At 41.6% G+C, this 18,974-nt stretch overlaps 1 protein-coding gene across 1 annotated transcript; it reads right to left on the bottom strand.

The window, feature by feature from the left end:
* Positions 1-272: 272 nt before the first annotated feature.
* On the bottom strand, positions 273-15,819 carry LOC144888190 (collagen alpha-1(XII) chain-like; the record flags this gene model as incomplete). Its single annotated transcript, XM_078769667.1, has 9 exons — positions 273-353; positions 5,340-5,357; positions 5,777-5,815; positions 9,170-9,339; positions 11,043-11,186; positions 11,339-11,462; positions 12,735-12,874; positions 14,798-14,854; positions 15,661-15,819. Coding segments are annotated over 9 exons (932 nt in total), but the record flags the coding sequence as incomplete, so codon positions are not given.
* Between the last annotated feature and the right edge of the window lie 3,155 nt (positions 15,820-18,974).

Here is an 18,974-nt window from a genome sequence, read left to right as displayed (position 1 = left end):
TTTTTTTTAAACTCCTTCATCTGACCTCAAGCACCATCACGTGAATGGAATTGGCCACATGGTGAATAAAAAACACCGGTAAGCACCAGGGCTCATTGTCTATTGACCTGAGGAAGCCCACTGTGAAGTGGGTGAAACATCACCTGAGATCGGGTCTGCTCTTGCTTTTTTGCTCAATTTTGTAGAGTTGATCTAGTTTTTACTTTCTTGTTGGAAGTGCCTTCTTTCTTTAAAAATGAATAATCCCAATGGCCCCAATATATATATACATGTCATGCAGATTGTAGAATGAAAAATAAGTTACTCACTGGGTTTCCCTGAGGTCCTTGTGGTCCATCCCTGCCTCTCAGTCCCTGTATTACAGAAGAAAAGAGATATCTTGTGTACGTTAATACTAAAAATGAGTGACATGTAGAGATGTAGGGGGTGGAATATAGAGCAAGTGGGGTTCGGGAGTATATGGAGGTGGAGAGCAGATGATGAAAGGGGGACCAGACGGCGAGAGGGAGAGCCGATGGGGAGAGGCAGAGCATGTGGGGAGAGTGGGAGGAGATGGAGGAGATGGGGGTGGGGGATGCAAAACTTTGTGATTGGGGGAGGACCAGGAGATGGGGGGCAGACCAGGAAAGGGGAAGCAGATGGGGAGGGGGAAGTAGAGGGGGACTAGATGGGGATAGCAGGGACGGATTAAGGGTGTCTTGGGCTCTCGGCAGTAAACCAACCACAGGCCCTCCAATTCCCTTTCCTATCCCATAGTAATTATCTGTGAGCTACACTACTGGTCAATAGTTTTAGAACGCCTCAATTTTTCCAGTTTTTCTTCAAATTTATGCAGTTTAATGTCTCAATGTACTCTGAAATTAAGCATAGAACAAATAAACAATTGGAGATAAAAAAAGAAATCATAGAATCATTTTGTTTAACAAAATTTAATTTAAATTTTTGACTCAGCAAAGTAGCCACCTTTTGCAGATATAACCGCCGAACACACTCGTGGCATTCTTTCTACAATGGAAATCAAATATTGTTCGGGAAGTTCTTCCCAACACTGTTGCAGAAGTTCCCACAAATGTGTTGCACTTGTAGGTTGCTTTGCTTTCACCCTTCTGTCCAATTCATCCCAAACCAGCTCGATGGGATTTAAGTCTGGAGACTGCTGGCCATTCCATGATTTGAAGCCTACCGTCTTGTTCTTTTTCCCGAAGGTAGTTTTGACATCGCCTGGAGGTGTGTTTAGGGTCATTATCTTGCTGTAGGATGAACCCCTGACCAACTAGGCGTATACCAGAGGGTATTGCATGGCGCTGCAAAATGCTGTGGTAGCCCTTTTGGTTCAGGGTGCCAGTCACTCTGTGCAAGTCGCCGACTCTGGATCCAGCAAAAGAGCCCCAGACCAGCACGCTTCCTCCTCCATGTTTGACAGTTGGTGTCACACACTGAGGAACCATCCTTTCGCCTACTCGACAGCATACAAAAACCCTGCGTGATGAACCAAATATTTCAAGTTTTGATTCATCGGTCCATAAGACCTTCTTCCAGTCTTCAGTAGTTCACTGGCGGTGCTTCATGGCCCAGGCAAGCCTCTTTTTCTTATTTTGCCATCTTAGCAATGGCTTTCTTACTGCCACTCGACATGTCAAACCTGCAGCTCGAAGTCTTCTATTCACAGTTGAAACTGAGACTTGCTTACTTCTACCAGTGTTATAGCAGAACGGACACGACCAAAACAACTTTACAGATTTCGAAACATAAACATATCTTAAACACTTCTATTAAGTTCATTTCACAAATATCTTCGCGGTTTTATTAGAATTTGTCAAAATATCGCCGAACAAGCAAAATCAGTTTTGTCAAAACCGCAAACCGGAAAAGACGTTTGCGAAGTAACCCAGTTTTTCGTTCTTAAAGCCTTGTTGGCTTCGTGACGATCAGAACATCGCTTTGTTTTCGTTACGATCAGTTGGAATCATGCCCAGTCGTTGTGTGGCTGCTGCTAGTGCGTGCCCGTACGTGCGGGGAGGTAAGTACGTGGACATACGTACGTTGACGTACGTACCAAAAATAAGGCCTCACTGTCCGGAAGTTCGCATATCGCAGTTACGATTAATAGCAAACCTTGAAAAGGCACATCCTCAGGTCCCCAGCAATATACCTGGCAAGTTTCACTTAGATCGGACCAGTGGTTGTCGAGAAAAAGTGGTCACAGACATACACACAGACAGACTCACAGACACACAGAGATTGCTTGCATTATAGAGAGTGCTATAATGATACAATTACAACTGATACACCTGCATTGCTGCACTAAGTCAATAAAGTCGTATTTCGTTTCTGTGTTTCTATCCATTTCTTGCCTCACGGCACCGAACATTAATTAAATATTAGTTATGTATTCCATTGACCAGAAAAAGAAACTTTTTCAATTAAAAAAGAGATATAAAAATGAATACCATTCAGTATTTTGGAGGCGCCCGAGATCAAAATCGATCGCCATTGTGTCTGTGTCCGACGATTTATCTTCTTCACTCTCTGGACGGTACGGTTCGAATCTGTATGGGAGAATCGAGTGTGATTCCCCAAGATTATTAACTTTCTCTTCATTTTCCGCATCAGATTGGTCAGAAATATCGCTGATATCCAGACTTACGCAACTATCGGAGTTGGTGTCTGCCATTGTTTACTATTGCGCAGTCACATCAGCTTCCTCCGATGATGTCACGATGATGATGATAGTCATCACCAGATGCTGGCCGGCGCGAGAGAAATCGTCTGCTATTGGCATTTTAAAACTCGGATATCTCACGATTCAGATTCACGCATGCGAGAGCAACAATTTTTGCGCCAAACTTAATCTTTTTTGTTGCTACAATTAATTAATCTTAAGCATTTGATGTCTATACTCATGTCCGTTCCCCTTTAAGCTGTGCTTGAAGCTGTTGTCTTGTGAGCCGCCCATCAAGCAAGCTGTTGTCATATGAGCCGCCCATCAAGCAAGCTGTTGTCATATGAGCCACCCATCAAGCAAGCTGTTGACTCTTAAAAACTTATCTTCTAATTCTGTTGTGGCTTTGGGTCTGCCAGACTTCTTCCTGTCAGAGTTTCCTCGAGTTTCCAATATACCATTTCCTGCAGTGCAATATTGTCCAAATAATGCTTCAGAGGGTGTAATAACAGTCTGCTCCAATACTGCTTTTATACAGACAGGGGGTTTGTAATCAAGTAATCAGCAGAGGTTGGGACACCTGTAGGAATTGTTTGCATCAACTTTCAAGGCTTAATTTACTTACATTGCTGCAGAACAGCTGTAAGTTGTTAACCCATTACTTGTTCCCTGAAGAAGGCCTTTTTTTACAATATAACTGTGCAATTTAGGTTAACCCCCGCTCTAGCGGGGAAAATGGCCTTAAAACGATCATTCATTCATTCAATTTACATTATTTTCCCGTTTTTGCTAACCTAAACTTTTTTTTAACCTCGGGCAGTTTACTGCTTACCTTTGTACCATTTCAGGTTATTCACTGGACATTAAACTGCGTAAATTTTATAAAAACTGGAAAAATCGAGGTGTTCTAAAACTTTTGACCGGTAGTGTAAGTCACAATGCACTATGTTAAGAATACATCAGGACAAAGTTAGGTCAGGTCAAGATCTCAGGATATGCTCTTATTGATATGAGAATGCTCATTTAATATTTTATGTTTTTAAAATAAGCAAAACCCTGTGCAAATAATAAACAAGAACAATATGAAAATATCTTTACATTTTGAAACTAAATCGACAATAACATCAATTTAGAACATGAAAGCACAATTTATTTGTTAGACCATAATTTGGTCACATTATATTGGTCCTGTCCTGTCCGGGATGTTTTTTGTCTAAAATTTATGATTTTTGAGAGTCAAATCTTCTCAGAACTTCACTCTCGATGCCCATGATTGAAAGACTATTAAGTCGATTTTGTCCCAATCGGTTCGATACCACCATCGACAGATAAACTGCCTTCAGAAAGTATTCACACCCCTTAACTTTTTCACAATTTGTTGTTGCAGCCTGAATTTAAAATGGAGTAAATTGAGATGTTTTTGTCAATGATCTACAAATAATACCCCATAATGTCAAAGTTATTTTTAGAATTTTTTAAAATTAATAAAAAATGGAATACAGAAATATCTCATTATCACCAAAGTTGGATGGAGGTTATGTTTTCACCCGTCTGTACGTTTGGCTGTCTGTATGTCCGTTTGTGAACAAAATATCTCAAAAAGTTGTGGACGGATTCGGAGGAAATTTGGCAGAGCGTATGTGACACCGACGAAATGATTAGATTTTGGTGAAGATCTTGATTCGGATCCGGCTACTAGAATTTTTAAAGTGATTCTTCACCATTGGGAGACAGGGCCAAAGACGATACATAGCAGGATATCTCAAAAAGTTGTGGACTGATTTGGACGAAACTTGGTGGACTGGTTGGGTGTCTGACAAGGACGATTCTATTCGATTTTGGTGAAGATCTGAATATGGATTCGGATATGAGGATTATTTAATTTTTTAAAGTGATTCTTCACCATTGGGAGATAGTGCCAAAAACGATACATAGCGGGATATCTCAAAAAGTTATGGACGGATGATTTTGATTAAATGTGATTCTGTATTGTAATTTTCTTGTCTACTCTCGGATACAAAACAAACTCTTCACCTGGTGGTGGTATGCTCTCTACTGAGTGCCATTCTAGTTTACATAAGTATTCAACTCCCTGAGTCAATACTTCGTAAAAGTGCCTTTGGCAGCAATTGCAGACTCGAGTCTTCTTGGGTATGTGTGCTGAGTTCTACGGACAGTTCCTTGGACTTAATGGTAGAGTTTCTGCTCTGACGTGCACTGTCTATTGTGGGACCTTGTATAGAAAGGTGTGTTTCTTTCTAAATCATGTTCAATCAATGGAACTGGCCACAGGTGGACTCCAATCAAGGTGTGGAGACATCTCAAGGATGATCAAAGAAAATTGTATGCACCTGAGCTCAATTTGGAGTGTCATAGCAAAGGCGTTTAATACTTATTGACTGAAGACATTTTAGCTTTTCATCATTAATGAATCTGTCAAAATTCTTAACTGGATAAATTCACTTTCAATTGTGGGTTCCAAATTGTTGTAGTCGAGGCTTAGTACTCGTTGTGGCCACAATTTAATTACCTAAGTAACCCACCAATAATTGAATCTGCCCCTGCTTGGGCCCATCCAAGTTTGGGCCCAAGGTGACCTCCCCATCCACTTGCCCCTTAATCCATCATTGGGGGAGAAGGGAACCAAAATGAAGACGATGCTAAAAAAAAATCTTACCGGTGCACCTCTTTCTCCCTGTGACACAAATAAACACAGTTAATGAAAGTAAAAGCTAGCTGTACAAAACCAGCTATCGTACCAATGTAAAACCCCACAGTAGATACAAAACTGGATTAAAGGCAGTCTTGTAGGTAAACAAAAGCTAAACACAATGTTCAATGCATTTTGGAACAAAGAGCAAAGTACAACTCGTTGTTTGAAATAATAAACAGTATGAACGATCCATGGAAATTTGCAATAAAATTATAACATTTTGCTATTTTTTCCTCAGCCATGACCTTTTCAGTGGTACTACCCCAATGAGATGCTGCACAAACATGCTGGGCCAAATGGCCCTTCTCCACTATCTGCGAATTTCCTCATGTAAATGTGATTTGAAACAAGAACTTCAATTAGCATTGGTAACTTATCCAACAAATTTAGGAAGGACTCACATGGCACTGTGAAGGGCACCGAGGGTCGGGTCTTGGACCCTGAAATCACACAAACAAGGTAAAAAGTGTCATTTATACCTTGTTTGTAAACAGGTAACTCCACCTTGCAAACCAGCAAAGTAAATAAAGTAGTAAAACACAAACATGAGAAACATGGTGATACAATCCTTACAAGCACACAGACAAATACTCAGGATCAGTAAATCAAAGAACATGATCATGTGCCAGGTGATCATTTATACCATGCAGACGATCTGGTGTTGATTGCGGAAAGTATGGATGGACTGAAGGAAAAGATGAACAAGTGGAAGGAATGTATGGAGACAAAAGGTCTGAAGGTGAATATCGGAAAGACGAAGGTGATGGCAAGTGATAAAGCATGTGGTGAGGTGTAAAGAACTGGGAAGTGGCCATGTGCTGTGTGCAAGAAGGGTGTCGGAGTGAACTCCATTCAATGTACAATGTGCGCTGAGTGGGTTCATCAAAAATGCAGTGGTCTGAGAGGGTCATTAACCAGTGTGGCAGCTACATTCAAGTGTAAGGTGTGCATAGAGGGAGCTGCAGATGGAGGAAATGTTGAGTTGGATCTTGGAGACGGCGTGAAGCTGGAAGGTGTGAAAACATTTTGCTACCTCGGAGACATGCTGAATGGAGAAGGTGGATCAGACTCGGCAACGGTTGCTGGAGTGAGATGTGCATGGAAGAAGCTTCGGGAACTGAGTGGCGTGCTGATGATGAGGGGAGTGTAGTTGAAGCTGAAGGGAAAGGTGTATGCTGCATGTGTGAGAAGTGTTATGATTTATGGGAGCGAGACATGGGTAATGAACGTAGAGCAGCAACGAAGGCTGGAAAGCGTGGAAATGCGAATGGTTCGACGGATGTGCGGAGTATCGTTGAGAGAGAGGAAGACAAATGATGAATTGCGAAAGATGATGGGAATAGAGCCTGTGATTGATGCTGTGAGGAGGAACAGGTTGAGATGGTTTGGTCATGTGTTGAGGAAGGATGAAAGTGACTGGTTGAGAAGAGTGATGGAAATGAATGTAGAAGGAAGTAGAGGACGGGGAAGACCGAGAAAGACTTGACTAAAGATGGTGGAAGAAGAAATGCGGGCAAGGGGGTTAACAAGGAGAGATGCAGAAAATAGGGCAAAATGGAGAAGATTGTCATGGGGACCGCAAGGCTAACCCCCGCTCTAGCAGGGAAAATGGCCTTAAAATGCATGTTGTTTTGTTGTTGTAGTAAATCAAAGAACACATAACAAAATCTTTGTGTCCATTAGGCAGTGTATTGGTAAAGCACAATGTTAACGTTTGAATTCCTATGATTTGATATGGAATGAATTGTTTGTTGTATATGACTGTGGAATGTTTGTTGAGGTGAGACATTTGTTATAAAAGTCGTGTTGTGCAAAAAGTTAACAGGTTATAATGTTGGATTTAGACTTTAGGCTGTATGGAAGGAACATGAGAAGAATGGAAATTTCTAAGTACTTCGGAATATAGAATCTTCATCGAGGGAGGGACGGATGCAATGGTTCTCTCTCTGAGAATATACATTGCCCTCCATATGTATTGGAAAAGTGAAGTGAAATTTGTTACTTTTACTATATGCTCACGAAATTTGGATTTGAGATTAAAAGATGAATACTAGGCAAGAGTACAAAAGGTCAACTTTATTTCTTGGTATTTCTATAGGCGCCCGAGGAACTACATAACTTCCGGTTGGTGCACCCTTCGCGACAACAGTCACGTGATTGGATACGTTGAAAACAAACCACAAAAGGGCACGTGTTACAGCTTACTTCCGGTAGTCTCGCCCTCACCTATGGATAGATATTTTACCATCGTAGAACAATAACATTTTTTTACGTTCAGTCCCCCCCATTTTAGGTAAGCATATGTATTGGAACAAATGACTGACAGGTGTTTCTTATTGCATTGATTGTTCACACATTAAAAAAAAAGCTGTGAATGTTTAGTCTTGGTTTTAGCCTTTGATTTTGCCTTGGGAGTAAACCTTTGGAGTCAGTAGGCATAAATCAACAGAAGACCAGAGAACAGTCTATGAAAGAAAAACAAGCAATTTGGAAGCTGAAAGAACAGAAAAATTGAATTAGAACCACAGCACAAATATTGGGCATAGCTAATACAACAATTTGGAATAACTTTAAAAAGAAAGAAACCACTCGTGTACTTAGCAATAGACAATGGCCAGGTCGGCCAAGGAAAACAACTGCAGTTGATGACAGAAAAATCATTAGAGCTGTGAAGAAAACCATAAAACAATTGTCAGTGACATCACCAACAACCTCCAGAGTGCAGGAGTGAAAGTATCACAATGTACCGTTTGCAGAAGACTTTGACAGCAGAATTACAAAGGCTACACCGCAAGATGGAAACCTCTCATCAGCACCAAAAATAGAAAGGCCAGATTAGAATTTGCCAAGAAATACAGAGGTGAGTCTGTAGAGTTCTGGAACAAAGTTTTATGGACAGATGAGACCAAGAAACACCTTTACCAAAGTGATAGAAAGGTGAAAGTGTGGAGAAAGGAACTGCATATAATCCAAAGGATACTACCCCATATGTGAAGCATGTTGGAGTTCGTGTCATGGCTTGGGCGTACATGGCTGCCTCTGTAACTGGCTCACTCATCTTGTTTTACATCCACCACCGAAAGAGGATGGAGTTCATGTTTTCACCCCTGTCTGTCTGTTTGTTTGTGTGTTTGTTTATCTGTTTGTGAACAGGATATATCAAAAAAGTTGTGAACGGTTTCGGACAAAATTTCGGTTCACCAATCGAAAGTTAGAAGCTGATTGTTTTTTTTTTATACATCAAAAGGTCAAAGGTCAACGTTGCATACAATCGTCAATTTTCATCTCACTGACTTGAAATTTGAGCAGGGTTTGCATATTGTGTTACTTAAGCCTCTTGCTTTTGAAGTCAAAAGGTCAAGGTTGCCTAAAATCGTCAATTTGTCATCTTGATCTTAGCTGTTTTCATCATATTTAGCATACAGAAGAAGAAGAAGTCTGAATGCAGAGCACACAGGCTTTGCATTTTCAAATGCTTTCTAGTTTCACTTGCAACCGTACCATAGAATAGCTTCTTCGGAGTGTTGCTGTCTAAGAAAGGCATTTGTATAATGTGGAATGGAATAACATGTCGTTTTTCAAATAATTTGGCATAAAATTTATTATTGTTGATATTGATTTGTAATTCTAAAAAAGAAACTGAAGTGGGAGTTTGGTTTTTATATGACGGTATTATTTTCCAAAATAATTTTAAATACAATTTTAACCAACGAATCGTTTTGTCTAGTTATATTCATCTGCATGCTATGCCATAAACGTTAAATCGCTTTAGGAACCACATCATGCTGACTCACCTCTGGTTCTACTGGCCTGGCTACTTGACAGATACCCTGGGACAGACTGGCATCAAGATGGATGAGGTCTTCAAATGATTCTGCATGGAAAACCCGACGTGGATCTCTGGCAATCTGCTGTAGCTCATTGCGATTTGCTCCACCCACACCCACCGCATAGACCGTCACACCTGTGGATGAAGGAAGAAACATAACATACTCTGTACTCACCCATAGGCATCACAAACGGTATTCACAAGGTGGACAATTTATTTCACTTACCAACTGAGATTTTTGTGTCAAGGTTGCCGAAATATCAACATAACTTGCAATTTCTCAAGGTAGTGTTATCCATGAACAATTGGCCATTTCCAAGGTCCCAACTACATGGATCCCCCAAAACCTCAGCACTCATGTGATCAATATCAACAGCTGGCATCACATGGTAAGCTTCTCAAGGCAGTTCCAGCAGACTCTGTCACTCATCTGCTAAATGGTGATGAAACATGGCTTCATCGTGACTGCGGAATCCCAAAACCAAATGGGAATCCCTTCAACAGCAGCACAAGGTATCAAAGGCACCCAATACATTTTGTATAAACTCCACGGCTGGAAATATCATGACATCGATTTTCTGGGATGCAAAGCGAATCATGATGATTGACAATATGTATGTTTCAAAAACATTCATCACAGGATTTATTTTTTTATCTTTAACATACAAATTAGCTTAGCGGTTAGGGTGCCGGCTTGGGATTCTAGGATCCTGGGTTCGTAATCCCGGTCGATCGCTGAATTAATGCCAGGGGGGTTGACTCAGCCTGTCATCCTTCCGATGTCGGCAAATTGAGTACCAGTTCACTGGTAATTCCCTGTGTGTCGCAAGAGGCGACTAACAGGGTTGGCGGCAGGAAGGGCATCCGGCCATAAAACATTGCTTCAAAAAGGGGACCACGGTGCCTGAAAAAGTCCAACCCCTGCTCTGTAGGGAAAAATGGCCTCTGAAGGTGGTTCTTTAATATACAAATTAATTGACATATGTGGGAAAAATTACATGTCAATCATGTCATGTTTTCCCACATATGTCAATTACTTGGGGGAAGTGGTGTCACAGGATCCTCTGGGCACCAGTGACGTCACAATAATGGCTCCACTTTTCTCACCACACTCAGTGGGGCATTTCTACAGGAGGATTTTCCTCCTCCCCATGGATGCCAACCTTTGGGGACAAATATAATGCCAGCCTTACGCAAAAATTCTAGCAGACCTTTAAGGATAAACACCAAAGGATGTTGACTAAAGGTGTGATCCTCCCTCACAACAACACATCTATGGGCAAGGCCCATGTTTTGAAGGTCACCGTTTGTGACCGTGACATCGAACAGTTGGATAACCAACCCTCTCCCCAACCCAATACACTATGTGATGCCTATCATTGTTATACAGATTTAATTCCGCACATCCAACCAATATTTCCTCATCTGTACGTTATCTTCGCCTGCACCCTAAAATTTCACCATCTGTACCATATCTACACCAATCTTTGACTCTGTCAGGTCGTTACACTTCCAGTCTCACTCTTGCTTGCCATACTCAAACTTTATTTAGCACCCATGCATGATCATGAAGTACATTCACCCCATCCAGAGAGCCTTCAGTCAGCAATCATGGGGAGCAAGGGAGAATTGCTCGAAAACAGAACGAACGAACGTAACCTGTTCAACTGGGTCTAACGATTCGTGTCTGTTGAAGTCAGTTGTCTATGGCACAGTGCAGTATCTGATTGTACATATCGGCAAGACATAGACAAGGCACTACATTACAGCATACATATGTAGCCAATCAATCCAACCCTTGCACTTAGTAGTTCGGCATTTCGTGCTCAAAGGTTCACCAGAGGTTGACGCTTCTTGAGCGGGTCCTTGAACGTTGTCCAAAGATTGACCAACGGTGAGAACGACCAAGATGCGAGGAATTCCAGGGCGAGCACCAGCGGATGTCTGGAGTATCAAACGCAGTACGTACTGAATTGCACTTCCTAGGGATGCAAAGACATGTACAGTCAAGTATCTCCATCAGTCTCGTGTTCTCGACCGAAAGATTACTATGATGACTACAGCTGATCACAAAGACAAAAAAACACAAATTAGCTTTCCATTAACATTATTACAGACGTCGTCACCAACACACCTGTAAGAGCTCCACCTCCACGGAAAGGAATAGCCTGCACCGCCTGCAGCAGTAAACTCTGGTCACGGTAGTGGTTCAGCTGGAACTCGGTCATCGGTTGTTCGCTGTATTGAACAACAGCGACCTGTGGTGGGCATGATTGAGGGGTTGTGTTGGGCTCAATGGAGAAGGGAAGCCAATAGCTTTCCATAATTCAGAAAATGCCATTTCTCATATTAAGATGGATTAGTGGTGACTTCAACAGGTCAATAGTTAACTTATTATTATTGTTGGAACCCATCTGTGGATCGGTCCCATCGGCCGATGGGTCTGCGCCATCTGCGGATGTGTTGTTCACCTTGAAGGAATGTGTATGCATCAATGGTGGATGAGTATGTTTATTTGAACCTAAAAATAAGCAATTTATGTCAAACGGTTATCGACAAACCACATGTCACGGACTGCTTTATAAACATTTATGACATGAATTGCTTATTTTTAGGTTCAAATAAACATACTCATCCACCATTGATGCATACACATTCCTTCAAGGTGAACAACACATCCGCAGATGGCGCAGACCCATCAGCCGATGGGTCTGCATTGTCATTTCTCGTGCATCCACAGATGGGTCAGACCCATCGGCCGATGGGACCGATCCACAGATGGGTTCCAACATTATTATTCACAGAATATACAAACATTTATAAGAACGTACGGTTAAAGCGTTATCCCAATCTTTCGATTTGATTTGTGTGTACATTTAATTCATTATTTATGCCAACATCTCATGGCCTTTTCTTGGAGAGAGATGCTTACCCATTTTTTATTTGAGGGCTTATCCATCAATTTGTTTTATTGAAATCGCTTTGATTTTTGAAAATGTTTTTTACAAATCTTTCAGATCCGAGCGTATACCTCCGCCAGGTTGAACAGTTTACATTTTGTATGCCTCCGATAGGTCGCATCTCGATCCGGACCTGAACCAAAATCTACTCGACTTGTTCTTGTCACACACCCAACCTGCCGACCAGGTTTTGTCCGAATCCGCTCACAACTTTTTGAGATATCGTGCCATATATGATTTTTGGCCATATCTCTTTAAGGTGAAGAATCACTTTTAAAATTTCAGTGTCCAGATCAGGATCTTTACCAAAATCATCAATTTGTCCTTGTTACACAATCAACCTGTCCACCAAATTTCGGCCGAATGCATCCATAACTTATTGAGATATCCTGCTCCCAAAGAGACAGACAGACGAACAATGGTGAAAGCATAACCCCTGTCCACCTTCGGTGGTGCAGGTAAATATAAAGTTACACCTCCATTCATGCACCTTTTACATCATATTTTCATAACTCTCGTCATCCGTGGCAGGCACACAATGACTACGAATACACTCACTGTCCTACATACCTGTGTGCTGTCAGCACCAATATGAGGGAGGTATGAGATGATACGAGACAGGAAGTCCTTTACCAACTGGAAGTTCTCCACGCCCACCGAGCCCGAGCCATCAACAAGGAATACGAGATCGGCCTGAGCTTTAAGGCACGCTGAGGGGGTTTGGATGGGAATTTGCATGATGCAGTGAATGCAAGAAGGTTTTTGTGGCATCTTCCTGCAAATGGACTTTATTGACGAATCAACAAATGAACCATAGAAAGGACGCAGATCAGAAATTTTCACTCCAATCAAATAACGGGATAATTGGTGATCAGGCCATTTCATTGACTGAGCAAAGAGACAATAGACAAAGCAACACCCTGGATATGAACATCTGTATGGAATCGACACAATATTTTTATGTTAAGCAAAATAAAGTACAAGGATATCTGGTTAGAGCTGATTCATTATGTACACAAAGGCACAATCCCACCTTTGCTTTCTGTGATTATTATATTCCAAATGTGTGAGACATTCTAAACCAAGGTGATGCAAGCCATCATCGGTATCAATGTAGGCCTACATACTCTTGCTGAGCATTGGCTTATTGGCATGGGTTATGCTGGGTGCATGCTATTCCATTCCTTTCCCTGTCATCAGTTAGGGCTGGAATTTGGAATTTGTTCAGGGTGCCAGTGATAACTCCACTACATTTACGAAAAACACAGATCTTTAACATCCACCAATGACTAGTACTAGCAGGTAGTCTGGACGGGACGGCACACACATTGATACATTGTCCTACATGTGAAACAGAACGAACCTAACGGGTAGAAGTTCGAACCTAACCTCTCCAGCTCAAAGGTGAGTATGCATACCTCTAAGCTAACCTGCCAGTCCTGATGCAAGACTGTACAGCATACATCGTTATTTAAGGAAAATGGACGCCACCCAATTATTACCCCACCCGCGCAAAAGGAAAAGCGGGATAAAGCAATTGCTTCAGGTTGTCTCTGTCTGTCTACAAACGTCAGCTTATGATCGAGGAACAACTTTATTTCAATTCAACGTTATATTATGAACATTAATCGGAAAACAAACCTGTAGTTTAACAGTACTTTGGCTCTGAATTCGTCCCGAATCCGCATGCGCAGAGAGGATTGGGATTAATTTATTTACTCTCATTCTCTCACTGCCTGGCAGTCAAACAGAATTGAAAATCATTCCAAACAGGAAACTGAGTGGTTTTAGCAATGTCATAAAGGACACAAACACCAGACACAAATAACTAATTGAACATGCTAAATAAGCTGGTGTAAAAAACGCTGTATCAACTGCGGTAAACTTCCAAGAATTAATTTTTTCACCAAACTTTTAAATCTTTATTTAATTTTAATTGAATTATATATTCAAACACTCCACAACACAAATCGCACTAAAAAAATAATCTTGACCAATAAATTATATAATCTTGACCAATAGCCTGGTGTTGGCTTAGCAGTTACGGTGCTGGCTTGGGATCCTACGATCTTATGTTCGAATCCCGGTCGATCGCTGAATTAACGCCAGGGGGGTTGACTCAGCCTGACCATCCTTCCGAGGTCATCAAATTTGTCACAGTAGGCGACTAACAGGGTTGGCGGCAGGAAGGGCATCCGACCATAAAACATTGCTTCAAAAAGGAGACCACTGTGCCCGACAAAGGCCAACCCATGCTCTGCAAGGAAAAAATGGCTGCCAGGTGGTCAAATTTTCTGCTCGCAGACCCCACCTATGTATTTTTTTCTAACGACTGCACAGGGTAAGGTGTTATATGGACTCTGTGGTTGGGAATGTGATAGGCTAAGAAGGAATGTATCACTGCAGAACATGAGCAAATGAAATTATTGAGATTTGATGTTGAGGTTATGAGCAAAACGTGATAGTTGAAATGGTGAGTGGTTAGATGGGAGATGGCAGGACAGGTGGAAAATGAAATGAGGGAGCTGGGTATAAATGTTCTGAGTTCAGAGAATCAAAGGATGGTTTGAAAATGATGAGGAAGATATGAAAGCTAAGCAAGACTCTGAAGAGGGTTCTTGCTTAGAGCTCACCGGTAAAGACCGGAGTGCTGGGGGGTCGAGGCCGAACCGGTTCCCTGCGTCCATTTGCTTCATAATAAGGGGAAAAGGAGTCAGGCAGGGAAGAGGAAAGGACTGTGAGATAAATAGGAGAGAAAAGGGGACATAGGGCAAATGATTTTGAAGAAGAAAAAAACATTTCCGCATGAGGTTCAAGGCATCACAAAGGTGGAGCTTCGATGAAGAACCATGAAGGAAAGGGAACAGGACCGAGGAAATGTGTGCATTGTCAGATCAGGAAGCTGGAGGAACATTTCTGGTGATATGAGGAACCCAGAGGAACATTTACTGGGAAATTATGAAGCAAAAGGAGCATTTATTGAACTAGATAATAAAGAAGTACATCAAAGAAACCACATTGATGAGACAGCAGGACATATATTTTCTGTGCCAGAGGGCCTAGGAAAAAGAAGAAGCACACATCTTAAAAGGTGAAATGATATCTATTCAACCATGACTCCATGTATCCTAACAGATCCCAAAGTTGTAATCATGGGATTTTTTAAACCAGAGGTTTATCAAACATAAGTGGTTGTTCACTAACGGGGACAGTCAAAGGTCTACCATCCCCAACACCAGATAAAAAATAGGTTGCAACTTTAGCACATTTGCATCAAACATGCTGCAAAGAGTACTGTGATTTTACAAGTTATGTTCATTGTACATTGAAGGTGGAGACAATTTTCACACTTACGTCAAGTACCAAAGTAATGTCTCAAAAGCAGGTGGACCAATATATCTGATCAGGGGACTTTCAGTTTCACCCAAAGCTTGACATGAGCTCGACATTCCTGGATAGAGAGCACTCAAATGAACCAACGGGGTAATGCTCTCACCTGAAGGATCCTGAGTTCGGGCAGTGATGGTGACTGGCCTCCCCTCGTTATCTCCGACCAAAGCCGACACCTGCAGTTGATAGACTGCGGCCTCTCGCAGACCATCCAGAGTGTACGATGTGACATCAGGCCGAACCACTCGTGTTTGCTCTTCTCTGCCTGCCATGGAATTAACAATTAAGCCATCAGGTGGTCATTTGGATACTCACTATACTCCATCTCTCATTATACGGTACCTTCTGCCTTACACAGCAGGAGACTGTGTGTGTGTGTGTGTGTGTGTGTGTGTGTGTGTGTGTGTGTGTGTGTGTGTGTGTGTGTGTGTGTGTGTGTCCAGGGCATAAATTTTTACCATTTGAGCTTTTGTCATAAAAATTTGAACAAACTTTTATGATGAGAATATGGAAAAGTCTAACAGTTGTGTCAAAATGTCAAAGGGCAAAATCACATTACGTAGAAATAGCATTTATCAGCCCTTCCACTGCTGTGCTGCACAAGACAGACAGGATTTGTAATTCCTTCCGTATTTATATACAATCAGTGCCTTCAAGAAAGTATTCACACCCCTTGACTTTTTTCACATTTTCTTATGTTACAACCTGAATACAAAATAGATTAAACTGAGATTTTTTTATCACTGATCTACACAAAACACCCCATTAATGTAAAAGTGAATTTTTTTTTCACAAATTTTTACAAAGTAATTAAAAATTAAATACAGAAATATCTAATTTACATAAGTATTCAACCCCCTGAGTCAATACTTCATAAAAGCACCGTTGGCAGTGATTACAGATTCGAGTCTTCCCGAGTATGTCTGTATCAGCTTTGAGTCTTCTTGGGTATGTCTGGATCAGCTTTGCACATCTGGATTTGGGGAGTTTCTCCCATTCTTTCTTTTAGATTTGCTCAAGCTCTGTCAAGTTGGATGGGGAGCGTCGGTGAACAGCAATCTTCAAGTCTTTCCACAGATTATCAATGGGATTCAAGTCTGGGCTTTGGCTGGGCCACTCAAGGATTTTCACGCTATTGTGCTGAAGCCATTCCAGTGTTGCTTTGGCTGTTTGCTTGGGGTCATTGTCCTGTTGGAACGTAAATCTTCGCCGCAGTCCAAGGTCTTTTGCACTCTGAAGCTAAGGTCTTTTTCACTCTTTTGCACTCAAGAATTTGCCTGTATTTGGCTCCATTCATTGTTCCCTCTATCCTTACAAGTCTCTCATTCTCTGCTGCTGAAAAGCATCCCCAAAGCATGATGCTGCCACCACCATGCTTCACGGTAGGGATGGTGTTACATGGATGATGAGCTGTGCTCTGTTTCCGCCAGACGTAGCGCTTTACATTCAGGCCAAAGAGTTCAACTTTCGTCTCATCAGACTACAGAATATTTTGCCTCATGCTCTGAATCTTTCACGTGCCTTTTTGCAAACTCCAGGCATGCTGTCAGATGCCTTTTTCTCAGGAGTGGCTTCCGTCTGGCCACTCTCCCTTAAAGCCTAGATTTGTGAAGTGCTGCAGAGACTGTTGTCCTTCCAGCAGGTTCTGCCATCTCAGCCAAGGAACCCTGTCGTTCTGTCAGAGTGGTCACTGGGTTATTGATCAACCCCCTGGCCAAAACCCTTCTTGCCCGGTTTGGTCGAATGTCCAGCTCCAGAAAGAGTCTGGGTAGTTCCATATTTTTTTCCATTTCCTTATAATGGAGCTCACTGTGCTCTTGGGAACTTTCACCAGTCTAGAAATTGTTTTATACCCTTCCGCACATCTACACCTCACAATTCTATCTCGGAGTTCAACAGACAGTTTCTTGGACTTCATGGTTGAGTTTCTGCTTTGATATGCACTGTCAACTGTTGGACACTATAGAAAGGTGTGTTTCTTTATACATCATGTCTAATCATTGAATTTGCCACAGGTGGACTCCAATCAAGTTGTAAAAACATCTCAAAGAGGATCAAAGGAAATTATGCACATGAGCTCAATTTGGAGTATCATAGCAAAGGGGTTGAATACTTATTAACTCAAGACATTTCAGCTTTTAATTTGCAATTAATTTGCAAAAAATTATATTTAAAAACTTCACTGACATTATGGGGTACGACGTGTAGATCAGTGACAAAAAATCTCAATGTAATCCATTTTAAATTCAGTCTAACACACCAAAATATGAAAAAGTCAAGGGGTATGAATACTTTCTGAAGGCACTGTATTTATCATTGAGCTGCAGTGTGTGTCGAGGCAATAACCTTTTCAGGTTTTGTCATAAAATTCATAAAATTCACCAATTCACAAAATGTGCTTTTTTTACCTGTTGTTTTCATCAAGTTTAGTTGACGTACAAAGCGGACACGGATGGGTTTTGGATTTGGAGATGCTTTCTAGTTTCTAAATGTGTAAATAACATCTGACCATTACACCCACATAAACTAGAACTTGTAAAAGGCTTATTTTCATCAATGGAGACAAATCATGAGACAAAAAATAATACGGAAGTTGAAAAAAAAATCTTAAAATAGGATTTTTCTCCAGTGTATATCATAATCGTAGTTATCATATATGATACTAGCAGGAGCTCTTCAAGAGGGAGTGAGGGGGGGAAATACCCGGAGCTACCCGGCTGGTGAGCTTTTCCCAGTGGTGGTTTTGGGACGCATTGGACATTGAAAGTCTATGGAGTTATTGGCCTCATAGAGGTTACCTTTTACCTGCGGACAGACGGCAGCGATACCTGACCCCACATCCCAAAATACACTTTATCGTGGGCTTTGATGGCCTCCAAAGGGCCAATGTGCGGTAGCTTAAAACCTTTCCCAGATTCTGAAGTACCTACACCCAAAATTTGGGACCTAAAGGCGCTATGGTGCAGCCATGAAAGAATAACATAAATGCACAAACACACAAACGTACAGACAAATACTTGAACGTATTTATGTAGATGGATTGCCAATCATTTCATCGCCCCTCTTATCAACCAGCTCACCAACCATGTCAGCCCTTACTGCACTGAAATTTTTGTGCAGCCGGTTATTCAGCAGGGAAGCTGCAGATAATTATCATTTGCCAAAAAATGAGCAGAAACTTCATGTCTACAGTGTGTGGGCATAGGCTGCCAACATTTATTAAATACGTCTCATCAAAGACTTTATCTCAGCCAATAGGTTGAGTTCAGGGGATTCAAAGACGAGGCTCAATCGGCAGGCTTGCCTCGACTGGCTGGGTAACATCAACAATGGAGAGCAAGCCTGGGAGGGGTTAAAACCATGTGAAGCTCGGGTATGTATCATCGACATCGTCAAATATGTTTCATAATGCCACAGTTT

The sequence above is a fragment of the Myxine glutinosa genome, unplaced genomic scaffold (assembly GCF_964187855.1).
Source record: "Myxine glutinosa unplaced genomic scaffold, kmMyxGlut1.1 SCAFFOLD_3858, whole genome shotgun sequence".
NCBI lineage: Eukaryota > Metazoa > Chordata > Myxini > Myxiniformes > Myxinidae > Myxine > Myxine glutinosa.
Note: the sequence above shows the minus strand (reverse complement) of the source record. Positions and strands in the feature narration are given on the sequence as shown.